The sequence below is a fragment of the Elephantulus edwardii genome, unplaced genomic scaffold (assembly GCF_000299155.1).
Source record: "Elephantulus edwardii isolate Elephantulus edwardi_28Jun2011 unplaced genomic scaffold, EleEdw1.0 scaffold00219, whole genome shotgun sequence".
NCBI lineage: Eukaryota > Metazoa > Chordata > Mammalia > Macroscelidea > Macroscelididae > Elephantulus > Elephantulus edwardii.
Genome location: NW_006399969.1, coordinates 362,227 through 384,040, shown reverse-complemented (window position 1 = coordinate 384,040; position 21,814 = coordinate 362,227). Strand labels below are relative to the sequence as shown.

General features: G+C 39.0%; 1 protein-coding gene across 1 annotated transcript in view; it reads left to right on the top strand.

The window, feature by feature from the left end:
- The window catches only part of LOC102872647 (chromosome unknown open reading frame, human C1orf101), an 86,785-nt gene that overhangs the window by 8,676 nt on the left and 56,295 nt on the right, over nt 1-21,814 (top strand). Inside the window, exons 3-7 of the mRNA XM_006898074.1 lie at nt 848-1,340; nt 5,667-6,183; nt 13,878-14,320; nt 18,495-18,553; nt 21,280-21,355. Of these exons, the coding sequence (XP_006898136.1) occupies nt 848-1,340; nt 5,667-6,183; nt 13,878-14,320; nt 18,495-18,553; nt 21,280-21,355 (1,588 nt within the window). The remainder of the gene's footprint in view (nt 1-847; nt 1,341-5,666; nt 6,184-13,877; nt 14,321-18,494; nt 18,554-21,279; nt 21,356-21,814) is intronic.

Here is a 21,814-nt window from a genome sequence, read left to right as displayed (position 1 = left end):
GTATACTGCACTGAAACAGATGAGGGAGTGAATAATTTAAAAGCGATGTATGATAGGGTATTATGGTTATCACAAGAGTCCACAATTAAGGTTGCATAGTGGACTGTACTTGGGGCGGTGGGAGGGGTGTGAGGGGATTGTGTGCAAGGGAGGGAGTCTTTCTTTTAGTTTTGAAAGAGAGGAGGGAGCTGGGGTGGGGGGAGAGGGCTGGGCGGGTAGAGAAGTGCAGCAATGAATGAACGGAAATCCAAATTCTCTGTAAATGTTCATTAAAATTATTTTAAAAAAGATCCTTTCATTATTGCACAATTTCTTCCCCCCTCCCAAGACCACTTTACTGTGCAGCTCTTATTCTGGACTGTTGTCATGCAAATAATACTTAATCATGTATCCCTTTCAAACAGTTCTTTCCCTCATCTGTTTCAATGCAGTGTTCTTTGTTTATTAAATGAGGACTATTCATCTTCCTCTCACAGAGTGGTTGGAGGATTTGAATTCCAGTGTCTCTGTTCGCAGTCCATTTTAATGGCCTTTTTTAACAGGGCTACTTTTACTGTCTTTCATACTGTAACTCAAAAGCACTGTGGTCCAGTCAGTTCTGATGCATGCATAGTGACCCTCCATCCATTTCTGAGGCTGTAAACTATTGCTAGAAGAAATTCTCCATCTTTCTATTGGGGAGGGGCTGGTAGATTTGAACCATAAGATAATTAGGGCCTTTGGTTACCAATGCTATGGGCATACCTGGGATAATAATGACCAAAAGTTAATGTCAGTACCATGTACCTCACCTATCAGAAGAGCGAGATCATCAGATTCCCTTTCCCCTCCCCCACCCCCTCTTTAGGATCTGGAAAATAGTCCTACCGGTACCTCCAGAAGATGAGCTATTGGAAATTAAAGGAAACAATGTGGCTTTTCAAGAGTGCTTGATTGGCAATCTTCGGTTTCTACTGAGTGGACCACTGAGGACAATGCCTCTGGTCCCTGACGACCTACCCATCTCTTCCCCAGCTGGCAGTGAGTTAATGGCTGACTGGGCTGATTGTGCTCCTTCCTTTTTTGTTCTGGTTACAGAAATTAAGACTTTGCAAACAAATGATTCATTCAGTACATGGACAGAAGTTAGAGTGCCCCAAGGCATTCTAAGTGATTCTGAAAGACACAGTGTAACGGATGTGTGCCTGGCAGATGGTATGATATTTTTTCTAATAAATGGTATCCTTTACCTGAAAAGTTTTTCTGACTTTGTGAGACTGGGAAAAAATTCTTCTCTTCCTAGTGATGAAATTCTTGGTATTACATCCAGAAAATGGTGTTGGCGCAATTATTTGCTCAAGGTTAGTAAAAGTTTAACTAAATATATACTATATCATAACATTTATTTACCTTACCATAGTCAAGAATCTATTAGAAGCTGTTAGGAGAAAACCTCCACTGTGCCCCACCCGAGCCACAGTTATTTTATTTAAGGCTGAAACTAGCTCTTTCAGTTGTCATATTTCATTTTGGTTTACATTCAGTTTTATGGTTGATAATATTTGTTTATGAGGTAAAAAATAGAGATAATATTTTCATATCACACAGTGTCTCAAAGGATTTTCCTTAATCTGGACTTTCCTATGAAATATGGATGAATGTGATTCCCTAATCATGTTATTAATAATTTTTAAACCTACCTTAAAAATTTGCATATAATAAAATTCACCTTCTTAAAGTACACAATTTAGTGGGGTTTTCTATATCTAGAAAGTAATGCAGCAGTTACCACCATCTTAAATCCAGAACATTTTGCCATCCCAAAAAGAAATGCTGCCCCCAGAAACACTTGCTCCCATTCTGCCTGCCCACAGCCTCTGGCACCCAATAATATTCACTCTGTCTGAACTTGCCCATCCTGGAAATTTCATATAAGTGAAATCAAAAGCAATGAGGTCTTTTCTGACTGACTTTTACATGGTACATTTCAAAGTTAATCTTTGGTATACAATATGGACCAATGCGGACAGAGATTGGGGTGGAGCTCCCCGATTAAAACAAGCCTGGAAGCAGGAGTGGCATCCACTTCCGTAATAGCTTGCCCTGGAAACTCTATGAACCTGGAGAGAGGATGAAAGACATCCAAGTGTTGAGGACTCTCCTTCTTCGGTCGCTATGAGTCGCCTGCGACTCGACGGCACTTAACAACAACAACAACAACAACAACATATACTGAATATTAAATATAGTGTATCTACATTGTATAATCAGAGTCTTTCGAGGCATTTTCAATGATGAAGACATTGTAACAGATGCATGTCTACCAGAGAGTGGAATTTTTAAAATAACAAATGGTTATTATTTTCCTGAAAAGTTTTTATTTATTTACAAGACTGGGAGAAATATAAAATTTCCCTGGATGATGCACTTGTAGATATTATTGAAAGCCCTAGCTTCGAAACAGGAATGACATCCATTTCCTAAACCACATGTCTATGGAAACTCTATGAACTTGGAGAGAAAGGATGAGAGTTATAAAAAGGCATTAGGTCTTTTGTTCATAGAGTCGCTATGAGTCATGCTTGACTCGATGGCAATCAACAATAACATAGAGGACTGCTAACCAAAACTTTGGCAGTTTGAATTCACCAGCCACTTTATGGGAGAAAGATGATCATCTTCTCCCATTAAGACATGGCCTTGGTATGACTGCTGTGAATATACCTTAAGAAAATTAGAACTGAGACACAGAGAGCTGTACACCAATAGCAAGAACATAGTAGCAGCCCAAATGTCCAACCACAATCGAATGGATTGAGAAATTGTAGTACATTGACATAATGGAATACTACGCAGTGCTCAGGAGCAATGATTTGGAAAAATACTAACTAACTTGGGAGAGCCTGGACGGCATTACGCTGAGTGAATTAACTCTGTCTCATAAGGACAAATACTGCATAAGACCATTATTATAAAAATAGAAGGATAACTAGTAAAACATCTGTGGGGGGTTCAAGGGAGGAAGGGGTGGGAGCAGAAGGATGATGTGAGATATGAAAAGGTCACACAATTTGGTGGGTGGATGGGTGAGGGGTAAGGGAAATGGGAAGAATCTGGCTGAGACCTGAAAATATGGAGTCATGGTGGACACAGTTGATTGGTAATTAATTTTATAAAATACCATGTATAGGAATGATTATATAAAACACAACGTCAATGAAGGAAAGTGTGAAACACAATGTATACAAATGTTGTACACAACCAATATATGATCGCTAACTAGCTAGATGACTGATTTACAGCCTTGGCAATCCAAAGATAGACAGCTATTGATGTAACCAATTCCTTTCTCCATTGATTTCAAAAGTTTATCAGAAGCAGTTTGACTCCAGCTGGAAAGGCCGGCAGTAGGCCTTCACTGTCCTTTACTTCAGCAGTATTTCAACTCTTTAGCACTGTGTCATTATTTAGTGTACAGGGACCTTTCCGTTCCACAAGATTTCATTTTGTTCCATCTGCACTACAATCCCAAAAGCACATGGCTCAAATCCACCAGCCTATTCTGAGGGAGAAGGATGTGCAGTCTCTTCCCATGTGATTTACTGCCTCTGAAAACCCACTGGAGGGTCAGCTGTGATGAGTTGGTTCCAACTCGATGGCAAACAGCAACATGTGAATTGAACCTACTAAGAAAGATTTATCAATAACTGTAGACTTATTTGTAGTACATTTACTCTGACTGATACAATGGACCTTGATGTTTTCAGCTTGGACTTTTTCCTCAGTGGCGTAGATTTTTGATTGTATGCTACTTCCTGAAATGGTTCCTTTTTTCATATTGATTCAATCTGCATGGTAAGCAAATAATTCAAGAGGTTAGATTATATGAACAAGCATGTAACATCAGGATTAGTGGAAGACTCATCAACCACCTGTGCTATGAAGATGACACAACCTTGCTTAGAGAAGTGAAGACTGAAAACACTAACTGAAGAAATTGATAAAATATAGTCTTCAGCTCTGATGGCCAACTGCCAAGAAGCTGTGCTGCAATCCCTAAGATGGGCATTCTCCTCTCATGCAATTAACTGCCTCTGAAAACTTGCTGGAGGGCCAGCTCTGACTTGACAGTACAATATGACTTACACCTCGACATCAAGACAACAGAAATAATCACCACTGGACCAATAGGCATCATGATAGAGAAAAGATTGAAATTGTCAAGGATTTTCTTTTACTTGGATCCACAATCTGCATCCATTGCAGTGGAAGTCAGGAAATCAAAAGATATGTTGCTCTGGGCAAATCTGTTATCAGAAACTTCTTTAAACTGCTAAAGAGCATGGATGTCAGTATAAAGACATGTGTGCCTGACCCAAGCCATGGTGTTTTCCACTGCTTCATATGCATCTGAGTGTTGGACAGTGTATAAGGAAAACCTAAGGAGAACTAAAGCCTTTGAACTGTGATGTTGGCAAAGAGTATGGACTATATTGCAGACTGCCAGAAGAGCAAGGAAATCTTCCTTGAAAGAAGTGTAACCAGGGCGCTCCTTTGAGGCAAGAGTGGCGAAAGTTCTTCTCACATACTTTGGGTGTGTTGTTAGTAAGTACCAGTCTTTGAAAAAGACATTATTTAGGGGAAAGTAGAGGGCCATTGAAAGAGAGGAATGTCCACAACGAGGTGGATTGACACAATGACTAAACAATGGGCTGAGTCTGGTGGAGGTACCCAGAATGGAGCAGGACAGAGCAAAATTCTGTTCTCTGTTTTTCATAAGGTTGCTATGAGTTATAGTCAACTCAACATACTATGAGTTCTAGTTCAACTTCTGTGGAATGCTCACCATTTTCTGGATTTAATTTCTTTAGGCCTCTGATGGACTAAAACAAACAAACCAACAAAACTCATGCTTTTCTTATTGAGCTTGTTTTGATTATAAGAATGGCAAATTCTTGTGATATTTTTGCAGTCTACCACATAGGTTGTTTACATGATTGTTTCTATTTTCCCTTGAGGATTGTTACACATTCTTATTAATGTTTGAAGTATTTGATGTATTACCATTAGTAAACATCATGGTCAAAAGAGCAGAAAATGAACACTGATAACTTTGATAATTTAGAAGTGTTTTGATTTGTTATTCCTACTGATGGATATCAATATGTAGGAGACAATAATATTGTAGTTGAGAGTAAAATTACTGGAATATTTTATTTCTCCGTTTATAACTATTTCTGTGTCTGTTAAAACAAGGATGTGGACAAGAGTCTAAAGGAGGAAGGGGAGGAAGCAAGGGGCTGAGGATGGGGAGGAGAGGAAATCATGGGGTCACAGAATTTAGTGGTGGAGGGAGGGAGTGAAAGAATCAGGAAAGATCCATTGGGGATCTGAAAAGATGGGATGATAGTGGATACAGATTGATGGTGATTGATTTTATAAACCACAGTGAATGGGAATAATGGTATGAAACACAATGTGAATGACGGAATGTGTGAAACACGATGTATATGAATGAATCACAGTATATATATGCATTTTGTATAGGATAAAAATATTTTTTTTAAAAAAAGAAGTATGCCGAAGCAAATTTAGACTTTAGTAGTTGCAACTTTCTTGTGTCAAAATGTAGCCAATTGGAAGACAGAAATTATAGATCTTTCTAATTCTTTTCTATTCTGTCACAGTTTTCAGGAAAAAGAAGCAGTGTGGCAGTCTGGACAAAAAATTCTGTTTTCCTAGGGCATTATTATCCACCTGGCACCAGAAAAGCAGAAGATCCTCATGCTTTGTTTAAATTTAGAAGGATAATGACAACTGTAAAACTGAAGCATCTTCTCTCCCTGTCATCAGCTGGTACTCTAACTATACACACCGTTGAGTATACGGTGCATCCTTTGGAACTTGCTGTATTTTTCAGTTACTACACTACACGCACTTCAGGCAAAGATATTTACCTGATTATACATAATGAAGATACCAAACAGTGGACACAACAAGACTTTGTCTTAAATGTCCCTAGTGACAGCGTCTTAGTTTCACGCTTTTTGTATTCAGCATTTCCAGAATTTCTATTATGGGACCAACACAGGATCTATTACAGTTATCACAACTTCACAGTTTCTGGAGTTTTACAAACACCTACACAAAACGGAAATCTATCAAGATTATCACAGAATAGCACTATACACGATGTCTTTTTAGGTGAGGTATTCTCGTTCTGCCAAAAAGAAAACTATTCTAGATTTCATAATCAATAACCTCATTCTGAAGATGTAACAATTTTAAAGAAATGATTATATTATGCTTTCATTGAAATGCACCTAACTTGAATAATTGTCCCACAGAGCAAAGTACCAAGCTGAAGAAGTTCTTGTCCTGTCTGGTTTTGGTCAGCCCACAGGAGCTGACTACGTGGGTCAGTGTGCATCTTCAGTGTGGGAGGTGCAGACTGAGCAGGTGGACAGACCTGCGTTTAAATCTGTAAACAGATTATTTAACCTCTCCATCTTCTTCTCCTCTCTTAATACAGCACTGTTGGGTTGACTGGAAAAAAAATTCACAGAAAATGCTTCTATAAGTGCTTGCCAAATGGTAAATCTTTAGTTAATAGTATTTAGTCTTGATCTGAGAAATCTCTGAATGGCTATTGCTGAAAGAATTGCAAGTTCTAGTCCATCCAAAGAGGAAATATCATTAATAAACAAATACACATCTAAATCTTTAGATGATAACACCTTGGTATGTGCTGTTGAATCAGGATGAACTCAGAGCTGACCTTCCAGTGAGTTTTCAGAGGCTGTAAATCACACAGGGGATTGTACATCTTTCTCCTGCAGAGCAGCTGGTGGATTTGAACTGTGTGTGTTTAGGTTGGTGGTACAGATCCTCACCACTAAGCCACCAGAACTCCCTAGGTAAGAAAATGTGGAATGGAAAGAAGACAACAAGCACATGGCAAGATGTGCAATACTGCATTAGTGTTTGGGGAAACATGTCAGAATAAGACATTAGTTCACATCTGCTAAGGTAGTTATTATATAGATAAATAGCCATATGTATTTATCTAATAACTACTGGGATATAATTGTTGTTGTTATGTGCTGCTGAGACAGAATCAACTCATAGCTGGAGCTCCAGCAGATTTCAGAGGCAGTAAATCACACAAAAGGATATTATCTTTCTCCTGAGGACCAGCTGGAAGTTCAAACTGTCTACCTTTAAGTTGGTAGGGCAACTCCTTATCTAATAGGCCACTAAAGCATCCTATTATAGTACCCTATTATAGTAGAACCTGTATGAGTTGAATCAGTGACTGGGGTAATGAGGGTAGGTGTGTTGGAAACAATGAAGTTAGCTGAAGATAGAGCAGGGTTCAGAGTCGTTGTACGTAAGGTCACTATTAGTCAACAGCACATAACAACAACAAAAACAAACAACCAGAGCCAAAAGGGAGGACATAGATGACTTATATCACCTGTTGCAGTAAAATAAAAATCAATCTAATATGTAACCAAGATGCATTAATAATAATAATGGGTGACTGGAATGCAAAAGTTGGGAACCAGGGAGAAGGAGCAGTAGTTGGAAAACAGTTGGTGACAGAAATGAGGCTGGGGATAGAATGATAGAATTCTGAACAATCAATGATTTATTCATTGCAAATCCTTTTAAAAGAGACATAAATGTAGGCTATGCACATGGCTTTCAACTGATGGGATGCACAGAAATCAGATTGATTACATCTGTGGAAGGAGTCATTGGAGAAGTTCAATATCCACAGTGAAAAGGAGGTCAGATGCTGATTGTGGAGCAGACCATCAACTACTCATTAACTTACTTATAGGTAAGTTCAAATTAAAGCTAAAGAAGGTCAAATCTTATCCATGGGCATCAAAATGTCATCTTGAGTCTATCTCCCTTGAATTTAAAAGCCAAATCAGAAACAGGTTTGAGGCTTTGAATGAGGACCAGATGAGCTGTGGGAAGATATCAACAATATCATCCATGAAGAATGCAAAAGGTCATTGCAAAGAGAAAGAAAAAAAGACCTAAATTGATGTCAGAAGAGACTCTGAATATTGCACTAGAGTGTCGACAAGCCAAAGCAAAGGGAAGAAGTCAAGAGGTTAAGGAGCTGAATAGAAGATTTCAAAGGACAGATCGGGAAGACAAAGCAAAGTATAATAATAAAATGTTCAAGGAGCTGGAACCAGAAAACCAAAAGGGCCAAACTCGCTTGGCATTTCTTATGCTTAAGGAACTAAAGAACAAATTCAAGTCATGAGTTGCAATACTTAAGGATGTTATAGGCAGAACATTGAATGATCCAGGAAGCATTAAAAGAAGATGGAAGGAGTATACAGTCACTGTACCCAAAAGGAATTGGCTGACACAGAAGAATTTCATTAAACAATAGATGATCAAGAAGGTATGGTGATGAAGGAGGAAGTTCAGGCAGCTCTGAAAGACTTGGCAAAGAAAAAGCCCCAGGAATTGGTGGAATACCAATCAACAAATGTCAACAAACAGATGCTGCTCTGGATATGCTCATTAGGTTGTGCCAAGAAATCTGAAGGACAACCACCTGGCCAATTGCCTGGAAGAGATCCATATATAATTCCATTAAAAAAAAAAGGTGACCCAACAGAGTATGGAAATTATAAAATAATATCACTCATATCACACGCAAGCAAAATTCTGCTGAAGAGTATGAAAAAAACCCCAACTGCAACAGTACATTGACAGAGAACTACCAAAAATACAAGCTGGGTTTAGAAGAGGTTGTGGCACCAGAGACATTATCACCAGTGTCAGATGGATCTTTGCAGAAAAGCAAAGTCTACCACAGGAATATCTGTTTCATTGATTATACAAAGACATTTAACTCTGTAGAACACAACAAAATGTGGCTAACTTTGAGGAGAATGGAATTCCCAGAGCACTTGATTATTCTTATGTGAAACTTCTACTTGGACCAGGAAGCAATCCTCAGAATAGAGCTAGAAAACACTGCATGGTTCCAGATCAGAAAAGTGGTGTGTCAGGCATGCATCCTGTCTCCATGTGTTTTCAATCTATATGCAGAACAAATCATTTGGGAGGTTGTGTTTTATGAGGATGAAGCCACCTTCAGGAATAGAAGAGGAACTATCAACAACCTATGTTATGCAAATGACACAACCTTGTTTACTGAACCTGAGGAGGACCTGAGGAGTTGGCAGCAGAAGGTCAAGGACTATAGTCTTCAATATGGATTGAAGCTCAACATCAAGAAGACAAAGAGTCTCGCCACTGGGTCAATTGGCAGCACCATAATAGATGGAGAAGAGATTGAGGTTGTTAACAGCTACAGCTTGCTCACCTACACAACACTTTTGGCACCAGCAGTCAGCAAATCAAAAGACAAATGTCACTGGGAAAAATCTGCTGTCGGGGACCTCTCCAGAGTACTGAAAAGCAATTGTAACAGTCTAGAGACTAAGGTGTGCCTAATCTAGGCCATGGTCTTCCCAATTACTTGTTATGCATCAGAGAGCTGGACAATGACTAAGGATGACAGAAGAAGAATCAATGCCTTTGAGTTGTGATGCTGGGGAAGAGTCTTGAACATACCATGGACCACTAAGAAAACAAGCCTGTCTTGGAAAGGGTGAACGAAATTTCTCCTTGGAAGCTAGGATTCTGAAACTCTATCTCATATATTTTGGGCTTGTTGCCAGGAGGGACCGATTATTGGAGACCATCATGGTTGGAAGGGTGGAGGAACAGCGTGGGAGAGGAAGATCCCAGATGAGATGAATTGATACAATAACTGGGGCAATAAGGTTAAGTATCTCAGAGTCAGTGAGACTGGCTCAGGACAGGGCAGGCTTCAGGGCTGTTGTACATAGGGTCACTATGAGTTGCAGGCAACTTGACAGCATATATTGTGTGTGGATTCAAGTAAATTGAAATCATTGTCAAATACAGTCTTTTCTCCATTTATTGTAATGTTGCCTATTCATCCAGTTGTGAGGATTTTTGTTTTACTGATGTTGGAGTGAAAACTGTATTGAAGACTGTAGTCTTTGATCTTCTTCAGTAAGTCCTTCAAGTCCTCTTCACTTTCCACATAGTGTCATCTACATAATAGGGATTGTTGATGAGTCTTCTGCCACTTCTGATGTCACATTCATCTTCGTATTGTTCAGCTTCTCAGATATTTTGCGCAACACAGATTGAACAGGTATAGTTAAAAGTATAATGAAAGTATATAATCCTGATGTACACCTTTCTTAATTTTAAACTATGCAATATCCTCTCATTTGTTCCATTTGAACAAGTGCTTCTTGGTCTATGTACAAGTTCCACATAAGCACAATTAAGTGTCCTGTGATTTGCATTCTTCTTAATGTTATTATTCATTTTAATCCACACAGGCAAATGTCTTTAAGTAGTAAATAAAACACAGGCATCTTCCTTGATAATCCCTGCTTTTAGCTAAGACCCATCTGATATCAGCAATAATATGCCTAGTTCCACAGACTTCTGAATTCAACTTAAATTTCTGACAATTACCAGTCAATGTCCTGCTTGAGATGTATTTTCATATTCTTCAGCAAAATTTCACTTACACGTTATATTAATGACATTGTACAATAATTTCTGCTTTTTATTAGATCACCTTTTTTCTCTTTTCTCTTTTATCTCTTCCATTTGATTATCTGTCTTCTTGGCATAGACCAGTGAACACATCCAGGGATATGTCTGTTTCCTGAAGTGCTTCAATTGATATTCTGTCAGTTTCTGGAACCTTATTGTTTGCCAATACTCTCAAGGTAGATTTGACTTCTTCCTTCAGTAACCACTGATTCTTAATCATCTGCTACTTCCTGAAATGGTTCAGTGTCAACCTATCTTTCTCCTGAAGTCTAACCTAAGGACCTGATGACCTCTACAAGTGCATGAAACATTTCCTTAAATCTTTGTCTCTTCGTCTGTCTCTATCTCTGTTTTTAGGTAGGGTAGGCAGGCAGAGAGATACATACATAGGTAGAATTCACTGGATTTGCATCTATAGAGATGGAGCCTAAGGCGTTGCTTAATGAGTACAGAGTTTCTGTTTGGGATAGTGATGTTTTGGAAATTGGAAGAGGTAGTTCCTCACATTAGCTGTGAGGGTTCTATTTCTAAGCTATTCTAGTAGTCTATCTGCACTAGCTCTGTATTTTCTTGATTATTTCCATTTTAATCCCCTAATACAGTGAGACACCATAAACTAGTGTAGCCTGGATCCAGAAGGGGTCTTTGTCTTCTATTTGGTAGAGGGAAAGAAGGAAAATGAGATTAGGATTCAGGTAAATAGGATGCATATGTTTTGATTTTCAGCTGTGAAATATCTCAGATGTAAAACATACAGAAAATAAATGTCCTCCTAATACACAAATTTAACAAAGAGTAAATAACACAAACCATTCTCCTTTAGAATTCTTAAAACTGCTAAGAGATACAAAGACAGCTTTGTACCTCTCCCCAATTCACCTCCCCTTTTTCCAAGAGATAATAACTTTCTAAAATTGTATATAAACCACATAGGTCATTACAAAGACAGAGGAAAAAAGACCAAGAAGAGGCTCTGAATATTGCATTTTATGCACGTATATCCCTATATTTATATAGTTTCGGGTTTTGATATTTTCAACTTTATGTACCATCATAATCTGTGTGTTAGTTGGCAATTTTAAAAAATTATCTTTGTTATTATTCTAAAAATAGAGGTATTACAAAACTTAAAAATTCATCATCTCATATGTACAATTCAAGGGCACCAATTACAACAATCAGGTGTGCAACCTTCACTGATATCTATTTCCAGATTTTCTATCACAGAAACTCATTGCTTCCTAAGCAATAATTAGAATTTCACTGTCTTTATGGCTCAGTAATATCCCATTCATTGAATGCCTGCAGTCTTTTTTTTATCCATTCACCTGTTGATGGACAATCATTTGATTGTTTCCACCCTGGAGCTATGTTTTATTATGTCATACAGTGAGAGCTTTCTCCCATTCCATCTTGTGAGTTCCTGCGTAGATTTCTTTTTTAGGTAAGTTTTTTTAGACTTCAATCCCTAATTTGTGAAAACGGCAGTTATTTATTCATGCACCAAACATAAAAGGCTAAATTGAGATGTCACCTCCTCCAGGAAGTCCTCCCTGACTCCCTACTACAATGGGACATGTTAGATGGCCACTCCCAACGCAAAGGTACTGTTTCAAATCTACCAGTTGTTCCACTGAAGAAGGATAGGCAATCTCCTCCCATGCAATTTACAGCCTCTGAAAGCTGGAGGGTCAACTATGGGTCCATTTCAACTCAATGGTACACAAAAAGAAGAGGCATTTAAGCACCACACTCTCCATGAATTCAACTTCCTCCTTTCAGCAAATCATTTGTTGGATTTTATTTTTTTTTATTTTTTATGTGTTTTAGTAAAGAAGGTTTACCCTAGAAGTTTTATGCATAGAGCTTTCTGTGAGGAAAGAAAGCTCTGAAATGAACTAGTACAACAGGTCATTTTACAGATATGGAAGTAAAACTAAAGGCATTAAGAGACTTATCCTCTGGATAAAGGAAATGGGAAAGATCCAGTGTGAGAAACAAGGTATATGAACTTCGTAAGTAAATGAGTATAAAATAAAAATTTTATTTAAGAAAGAGAGAAAGACTTGCCCTCTAAGCTTAATCAGGATATTCTTTTGAGATAAAATTGAATTTTTGTCTGCTCTGATGGTGTAGTCTGTAGGGAGTTGCACTGCTAACCCAAAGTTGACACCTCTCTAGCAGTTCAAATCCACTAGCCCCTAACTATGCAGGGTAAAGATGAACAATCTCCTCTCTCATCATTTACAACACTCCAGTGGAGGGCCAACTATAAACTGGCAACTTAATGGCAATGAGTGAGTGGGCCAGAGAAGGGAGGTCATTCTTTTTAACTATTCTTATTTATACATGGAAGTGCTTTCTAAGAAAACTATTCTTGTCATGTATACAAAGTTATGAAAGAAATTACTTTGGGGGTTGTTGTTGTTGTGGTTGTTTTGTTGTTAGAGTGCGCTGCTGAGCTTCCTGTGACTCCTAGCAACCCTATGTACAATAGTTCTGAACTTTGTCCTATCCTGAGCTACATACCTGCCCTATTACCCTAGTCACTGTGTCAATCCATCTCATCCAGAGATTTCCTCTTCTGTGCTGTCCTTCCACCCTTTCCAGCCATGATGCTCTTCTCCAAAGACTGGTCCCTCCTGGCCACATGTCCAAAGTATATGAGACAGAGCTTTAAAATCCTTCCTTTCAGAGAACAACTTGGTTTCACCCTCTCCAGGACAGACCTGTTTATTCTCTTAGCAGTCCATGATACGTTCAATACTCTTCTTCAGCACCACAACTTTAAGGCATCGCTTCTTCTATCATCTTTATTAATTGTCCATCTGATGCATAACAAGTAATTGCAAAGACCATGGCCTGGATTAGATGCACCTTAATCTCTATACTGACATCCTTGCTCTTCAGCGCTCTGGAGAGGTCCCTGAGAGTAGATTTTCCTAATCTAATTAGTCTTTTGATTTCCTGGCTGCTGGTTCCAAGAGTGTTTACTGTGAACCCAAGCAAGCTGAAATTGTTACAATCTCTTCTCCATCTATCATGGTGCTGACAACTGGTCCAGTGGTGAGAATTTCTGTTTTCTTGGTGTTGAGCTTCAACCTGTTTTGAAGACTGCAGACCTTGGCATTCTGCAGCAGATGCTTCAGGTCCTCCTCAGTTTCAGTGAGCAAGATTGCATCATCTGCATGCTTAAATGTGATAACAGATTTATGGTTACTTAGACTAACATAAGCTTTTCTCTTCTCTTCCAGATAATTTTGGAAATATTGTGATAAAAATGAAAAACAATGTAATGTTTTATTCTAAGAGCAATATTAAAGATGCAATACAGCTACATCCATGGGCAAATAAGACCTTGAAAGCATTCTTAGGCTTGACTGTATCTGGCAAATTGTATTTCATATATATTTTAAAAAATGAAAGGCTGGACATACAGCCATACCCTTTAAGACTGGAAGTACAAAGTTTATTTTTCCAAACAAATGAAAAATGCCCCTTCCTTGCATTTCATAATAGTCTTTTAAATGTTTTTTACTTTTTGGACAAGAACGACAAGCTATTATTTTGGGCTCAAGTTCTCTATCCTCAAAGTACTGGCGTAGATATTGTTTTGGAATCCTATGGTCCAAAAATAATAGAAGATAAAATGACACTTAACTATCAACTTATCTCGGGACAATGCAGTAAAACTGTGGTAAGTTAATGTTTTAAAAGGTTCCTCATCTAATTTACATATATACATATGTGTGGGTAACAGTATCCTTTTTTTAAGTGAATTTCCCTTCAAAATTTAACTAAACTTAGAGATGCAAAAGAGCATGAAAATTCTCAACAATATGTTAATTAACTAATCCTGGAGTCAAAATTTTTACTTTCAATAAAAAGATTTCTTTGCTCTATTAAAATAGATATTTTTCTCTAATCTTCTTGATTGGTGAATGTATTGTTGACTTCTACATGGTGTTAAATGGTTTACATTTGGCTACTAACGAAAAAGGTAGTGCTAGCAGTAAGGAGTTGTGCTGCCAACCCAAAGGCATGAGGTTCAAATTCTCCAGCTGTTCCTTGGGAGGAAGATGGACAATCTCTTCCCCGTGTGGTTTATTGCCTCTCACAACCTAATGATGAGTCAGTTGTGTGTTGGCTATGACCTCTCCAGAGTGCTGAAGTGCAAAGATGTCAGTATAGAGACTAAGGTGCCCCTAACCCAGGCCATGGTCTTTGCAAATACTTGTTATGTATCAGAGAGCTGGACAATGACTAAGGATGACAGAGGAAGAATCAATGCCTTTGAGTTTTGGTGCTGGAGAAGAGTGTTGAACATACAATGAGCTGCAAAGAGAACTAACAGGTCTGTCCTTAAGAGGGTGAAACCAGGGTGCTCTCTGAAGGCTAGGATTTTGAAGCTCCATCTCACATGCTTTGGGCACATGGCCAGGAGGGACCAATCCTTGGAAAAGGACATCATGCTCAGAAGGGTGGAGGGACAGTGCAGGAGAGGAAACCGCTGGGTGAGTTGGATTGATACAGTAACTGGGGTTATGCAGCTAGGTGTGTCAGAGACAGTGAGATTGGCTCAGGATAGGCAGATTTCAGAGCCATTGTTCATAGGGTTGCTATGGATCATTTACCTCATCTCTATGTTGAGGTTGATAATAATTGGAGTACCAAGTGGCTTAGTGGTAAAGAACTGCATTGCCAACCCAAAGGCACATGGTTCAAATCCACCAGCTGTTCCTTGGGAAGACTGGCATTCTCCTCTCGTGTGATTTACTGCCTTTGAAAACCTGCTGGAGGGTCAGCTACGAGTCAGTTTTAACTTGACCGTGCCTAACAACAACTTCATAAGGTTATGAGGATTACAATCCTGAGCCACATAATACGTATTCAGACAACATCTAACCACATAAACATCCATGGTCCCGCAAACTTATAATCGTCGTCATCCTTAAGTGCTGTTGAGTCGCAGGCGACTCATAGCGATCCTATGAAGGAGAGTCCCCAACACTTGGGTTTCTTTCATCCTCTCTCCAGGTTCATAGGGTTTCCGGAGGCAAGCTATTATGGAAGTGGATGCCACTCCTGCTTCCAAAAGCTTATAATAGACTTTAGAAATCTCAGATAGAGACAGCATGTAGGGATATAGCCAGATAGAGAGGAAGCATGACCTTTTGCCAACTGCAGCATGAATGTCTCATATCTCTTGCATACAAAGTGTTTGAGCTGCTAGCATAGTGCATAAATAACCCATAATACATATATATTAATAAGCATTGACAAATGCTGATGGTATTGATATGTATGCTCAGTACTGTACTTTCTGTCATTATTTTAATGTGAACTTTTCCTATGCACAAGTCAAAAGCTTACCAAGTAGCAGCATATGCTTTAATTATAGGCTGTTGTTGTCTATCGTGTCTCTTAAGTGCTCTGACATCATGCTCAACTTCCTTTCAAAAACAACCATAAGGTGCAGCATACCTTCCACTGCTTCATATCTTCTGCAAGCTGCAAAGCTAGTAATAGCAACAGGAGGCAAAGGGAAAGTATTGATTTGAGGGTAAAGCTACACAATGGCAGGAAATCAGTAAATGCTATTGTTCCAAATTTAGGCATGCTCATACCACACCCACTGGTGGCTTAGTGGTGAGGATTTGTGTGCCAACCCAAACGCGTATAGTTCAAATCTGCCAGCTGCTCCTTGCAAGAAAGCTGAGCAAGCTCCTCCTGTGTGATTTACTGCCTCTGCAGACCTGCTGAAGGGTCAGCTATGAGTTGGGTCAAACTTGCTGGTGCACAACAACAACAACATGTTGCTGTTGTTATTGTTATGTGCCATTGAGTCACTTGCAACTCACAGCAACCCTACCTATGTTCAATAGCTCTGAAACCTGCTGTATATCCTATGCCAGCTTTACTGCCTCTGACATACCTACCCTCACTACCCCAGTCACTGAATCAATCTATCTCATCAATGGTCTCCCTCTCTTTCTCCATCACACCATCCTTCCAAGCATGATGTTCCTCTCCAAGGACTGGTCCTTCCTTGAAACATGCCCAGAGTATGTCAAAGCCTCAGAATCCTTGTCTCCAAGGAACAGGCTGGCTTCACCCTCTCTAAGCCAAATCTGTTTGTTCTGTTGGCAGCACATGGTATATTCAACATTCTTCTCCAGCACCACAGCTCAAAGGCATTGATACTTTTTCTGTCATCCCTAGTCATTGTCCAGCTCTCTGACACATAGCAAGCAATTGTGAAGACTATGGCCCACATCAAGCACACCTTAGTCTCCAGTCTGACATCGTTACTCTTCAGTACTCTGGAGAGGTCCCTGAAAGCTGACTTTCCCCAATGTAATTTGTCTCTTTTGCTGGTGCAAAGAGTGTTAATTGCAGAGCCAAGAAAACTAAAGCTGTTAACAATCTCAATTTCTTTACACTACTCATATTGCATAACCTCCTGTATCACAAAGTATATATAGTAAACATTAAGTAGCATGTGACTCTAATTCAGCTAACATATGTAAACTTACAGGAATACTTGGTACATAATAAGTATATTACATGGGCACATTATTTCTAGGGGTGGTGCAAACCATTTGGACTCAACCACTAACTGAAAGGTAAGCTATTCAAGCCCGACTAATGGCACCAAGCAAGAAAAGCCTAGAAATAATATTCTGTAAAGATGTGGACCAAGAGGTCCTGCATAACAGCATAACAAGACTGTAACAAGAGATCCTGCCTAACAGCTTCTACTCTGTAACACAGGACAGCACCATGAGTTGAGACCATCTCTATAGAAATGAGTCCAGGATATTTGGTTTGACATTTACCAAAAACTTTACTTACTTAAAAAATTACAAAGGAGAGGTTTAGGCAAATAATTCCCCATAGTCTCAAAAATGACAGACAAGTGGAGGATACAAATGACTTTTCTTTCTTTGTTCTTCCTACTGTTTTCTGTAATGAACATTCATTCCTTCTTATAACCAGGAAAAAATCCTGGAAAATAAGCAAAATTGAATCATTGAGGGGGTGAAATGACAGATAATACGATGTCTGTAATAGTTTCCAAATCTCAAGGAAGAAACGAAAAGCTCATACATCAGAGTATTATAAAACGAGTGAAACAAGTGTGCTAAATTTAGTAGATGAGTTAAGATTAAGGATAAAAATATTGAAATGAAAATTTATTGTTCTTGTTAGGTGCCGTCAAGTCAGCGGCAACTCAGAGCAGCCCCATGAACAGATCTAAGCCTGTCCTGCCCTGCGCCGTCCTCACACTTCCTGACACACTAGAGCCCACTGCAGCAGTCACCCTGTCAGTCCACCTGGGGGAGGCTCTCTGGCTCTTTGGCTGACCCTCCCCAGCATGATGTCCTTTCTAAGGACTAGTCTCTCCTAGCATAATGATGGCATAAAATTAAGGAGAAAACTAATAAAATGTAATAAACTATACTCTACTAATTGTATTTTCTGAAATAAAAAATAAACCAAAGGAAAGTATTAATCGTGGTTTTTTTCCTTGTTCTTTTGGTTGTTGTGTACCTTCAATATATGACCCTCCAAGTTAATTTTCAGAGTCGGTTTAATTGTGCGGGAGGAGATCGCCCATCTTTCTCCCTTGGAGTTGGTGGATTTGAACTGCATGCCTGTGGGATTGCAGCGCAGTTCCTTATTGATAAACCAAAGGAAAATGTTAATGTCTTGAAAGTATACATCGTGTCCCATGAAAACTTGATTCTGAGTGATCAATAGTTACACAAATTCTAAGGAGTGTGTGGGGTCACAAAAAATGATAGGCTACTAACGTCCATCCCTATTCTATTTTCCTGCTTTACATAAACTCTTATTTTCTTTTCTAGGTAATAGATTTGTTTCAGTCTGTAAATTACGAAGCAGCCAATGATTACTTCAAGTTACAGTGAGTAGGATTTCTAAAAGAATCTGTTTGGTACTCAATATGTTATTCAGCTTGTTGATTTGTAGTAATTCATTTCTTTAAATGGCTTCCCCTCCTCTTAAATATTCAGGAAGAAAGGAAAAATTCTTTTCACTGTCTGATTAGATATGAGATTTTAATTTAATTCTTGGTGAGGGGGAGTGAATTATTACTTGTAGTTACGTGGAAACCTGACCTGTCTAAAGATTGGCATTCATCCAGATCGAGAAGGGAAACATGGGTTATCTCGAAGCCCCATAATTTCCAAGCATGTTCCATCATTAATTCTCCTCCCAGGGTCTTGCTTTATGACCCTTAATAAAAAATAAAGGCAGTTCCCTCTCATAAGATTAACAGTCACTTCTGACTCTCCAGCACACAATAACAAAATTACAGAAGGATTTAAATGTGTGTAGATTCAGATGAAGCACCATCTTTACCCTCTGGAATAAGGTAACACCTGAGTGCTTGAAGAAATCTTGGTGACGTAGTGAGTAAGTCCTAAGCTCCTAACCAAACTCTGTTGAGTTGTTGTTATGTGTCATCGGTCAGAATCAACACATAGTTGACCCTTCAGTGAATTTTTAGAGGCAGCAAATTGGAGATTGCACACCTTTCTCTTTTGAAACAGCTAGTGGATTTGACCCACATGTCTTTGGGTTGGCAGCGCATCATCTTGGCACTTCAAACTCATCATGTGCTCCTCACAAGGAAAATGTGGCTGTGGCTGTCTGCTTCCAAGATTATAGCCCGAGAAGCCCTAGAAGTTCCAACTTGCTCCGTGGAGTTGTTATGAGTCAGAATTCACTAGCTGGCTGTGTGTCTGTTTGTACTCACTTAAAATTTCTGGAAGAGGACAATCAGCATGAAGTTGTATCTTGAGGCATTTATGCAGTTGTCCCTGGAATCTCTGAGTGACACAAAGGTTAAGGAGCTCAACCTAAACTTCAGAAAGATCAGCTTCTCAAATCCCCACACAGCACAGTTCTGTCATTGTTCTTACTGCCTGGCTCAATATTCTCTGAATATATGGCACTTTTTAGGAAGAAAGAATCTGGATGGGATGTTCTGGGTGGTTTTTTGTTTTGTTTTTTTTATGTACTGCTAGGCCAAGCGAGTCTGAGTACCATTCTGTGCCAAGTCCTTGCTAAATGCTCTAAATGCATGCTGTACCAAAAAAATGTCTCTCTCATGGGACATATTTAGTGAGAGAAGACAAGAAGCAGAATGGAGGGACAGGACTGGGCATAAAGGGAAGAGCAAAATCATTATTTTGGACACAATAATAAGAGGAATCCAAGTCCATCCTTTATCCCTTGCCCACCAACCTTTCTCTTCATTCATCGAATATGAATTCCTTTGGGTATTTTTTAATTGTTATTTTTGTGAATATTTACTCAGAATTCTGGATCTGTAGAACAGACATAAAATGGTCAGCTTGAGACTTAACGGAAAAGATAAAAAGCTTTTCAACAGTCAAGGCAGGTGGAGAAGGGGGTATATGTCTACTTATAGAGGAAAAACAGGACCTTGAATTTACCATACTTCCTTGAGCCCCCTTTATAGATATACACTGTGTTATTGGACTTACCAAAGAGCCCTTCAAGTCAAGACACTGAGGATTTCTGTGCATCACAATAAAGCTTGCCATGCTTGTTGCTGTCACTGTTAGTTGCTGTAATGTCCATTCTTCTGATTCACGGCACCTCCACATGGGCTGAGCAAGCCAAAGGAAATCCTGCCTTCCAAGGTGCCTCGAACCACTGACCTTTGGGCTAGGACTAGCAGTCAAGTACTTAACCATGTGTGCCATCTGGAGGCTGCCATTATGCTTGCAAAGCTCTGTAATTATAAGATGCTTCCTGATTTCAAAGACATTAGAACAGTGATTTTAAAATGTTACCTCTGTGTCTTTCCCTTAAGCTGTACACAGTGAATTGATAAAGAAATGTCATGGACACTGAAAGAAAAAGGGAATGTGTCTGTATTAGGATTTTGCCTTGGTGTCCCTGAATTTCTCTTGGATGAGAAAATATCTATGTAGGCATGGGGAGTCAATAAAGCTTTCCAAATATCCCCTTCTGTTATTTTATAAGTTCTCACTTTTTTTTTCTGAGCACAAAATGGTCCCTGTTCTCTTCAGAGCCTAAAGAGACGTTCTGTTTGACGTACATCTTATTCTAGTCAGATTGTGCCATGCACATTAATCTGGTTCAAAAACTAGACTCATAAGTTACTCTTCATTGTCCCAAAGGTGTACCAGTGGCCAGCGGGGGCAGGAATGTGGGGGGAGCCTGTGGGGTGTGGAAGAGGAACTGATAAAGTAGCCCCATCTTTATAGTACCATCAGGAAGTAGGAAAAAATGCTAGCAGATCTTCATCCTTTAGAGCCTGGAAGGGTTCATGAAATAAGGGGATGGGAATCATGATTGACGCTCATTTCTATTTTTCACTGGGCCAGCTTTATGCTGGCCTAAGTATAGAGCACCATGAAGTGGGGAAAAGTCTAAGAACTGACCACAAGACAGGGTGACCTTAACAGAAGCAATGAGTAGGTAGGACAAAGATAACTTTCTAGGCTTTTAGAATTCTTCTTAGATGGTTCAGTCCTGTAGTGTACACGGGACCTCTCAACTGTCCAAAGAAAGACAATGCCTATCTACTTCTTTTGTGACTCTACACTAATCTGCTTGGGTTGTTTTTCCTAGAGAACAGAACACAGGTATTGTGCTGTACAACATTCAACCTAGCAAACACTCAAAATCGTGTATGGAGTTCAAGAAGGTAAGTGATATAGCAGAAGATTAAAACATTTCTTTCAAGAATTCTGAAGTGATAAACCATGAACAATGGATATTGACACTACTCTTCTAATTACTAGCAACATTTCACTGAAAATATGTTTCACTGTAAATATAGCTTTATTTATTTCTTATTTATTACTATAAGAAAAATTAACCTGATATTTACCAATGCAGTATTTTTCAGGTATGCAATTTAGTGTTATTTTTTTAAATTAATCATGTTAAACATCTCCCATTTACTTGTTTTCTTTTCGTTTGGAAGCAGAATTTTGTATATATATATATATATATATATGTGTGTGTGTGTGTGTGTGTGTGTGTGTGTGTGTGTGTGTGTGTGTGTGTGTATCTTAGCTGAAAGCAGGGAATACCAGAGGAATGTCTATCTGTGTTTCATTGACTATGCAAAGGCATTTGACTGTGTGGATCATAACAAACT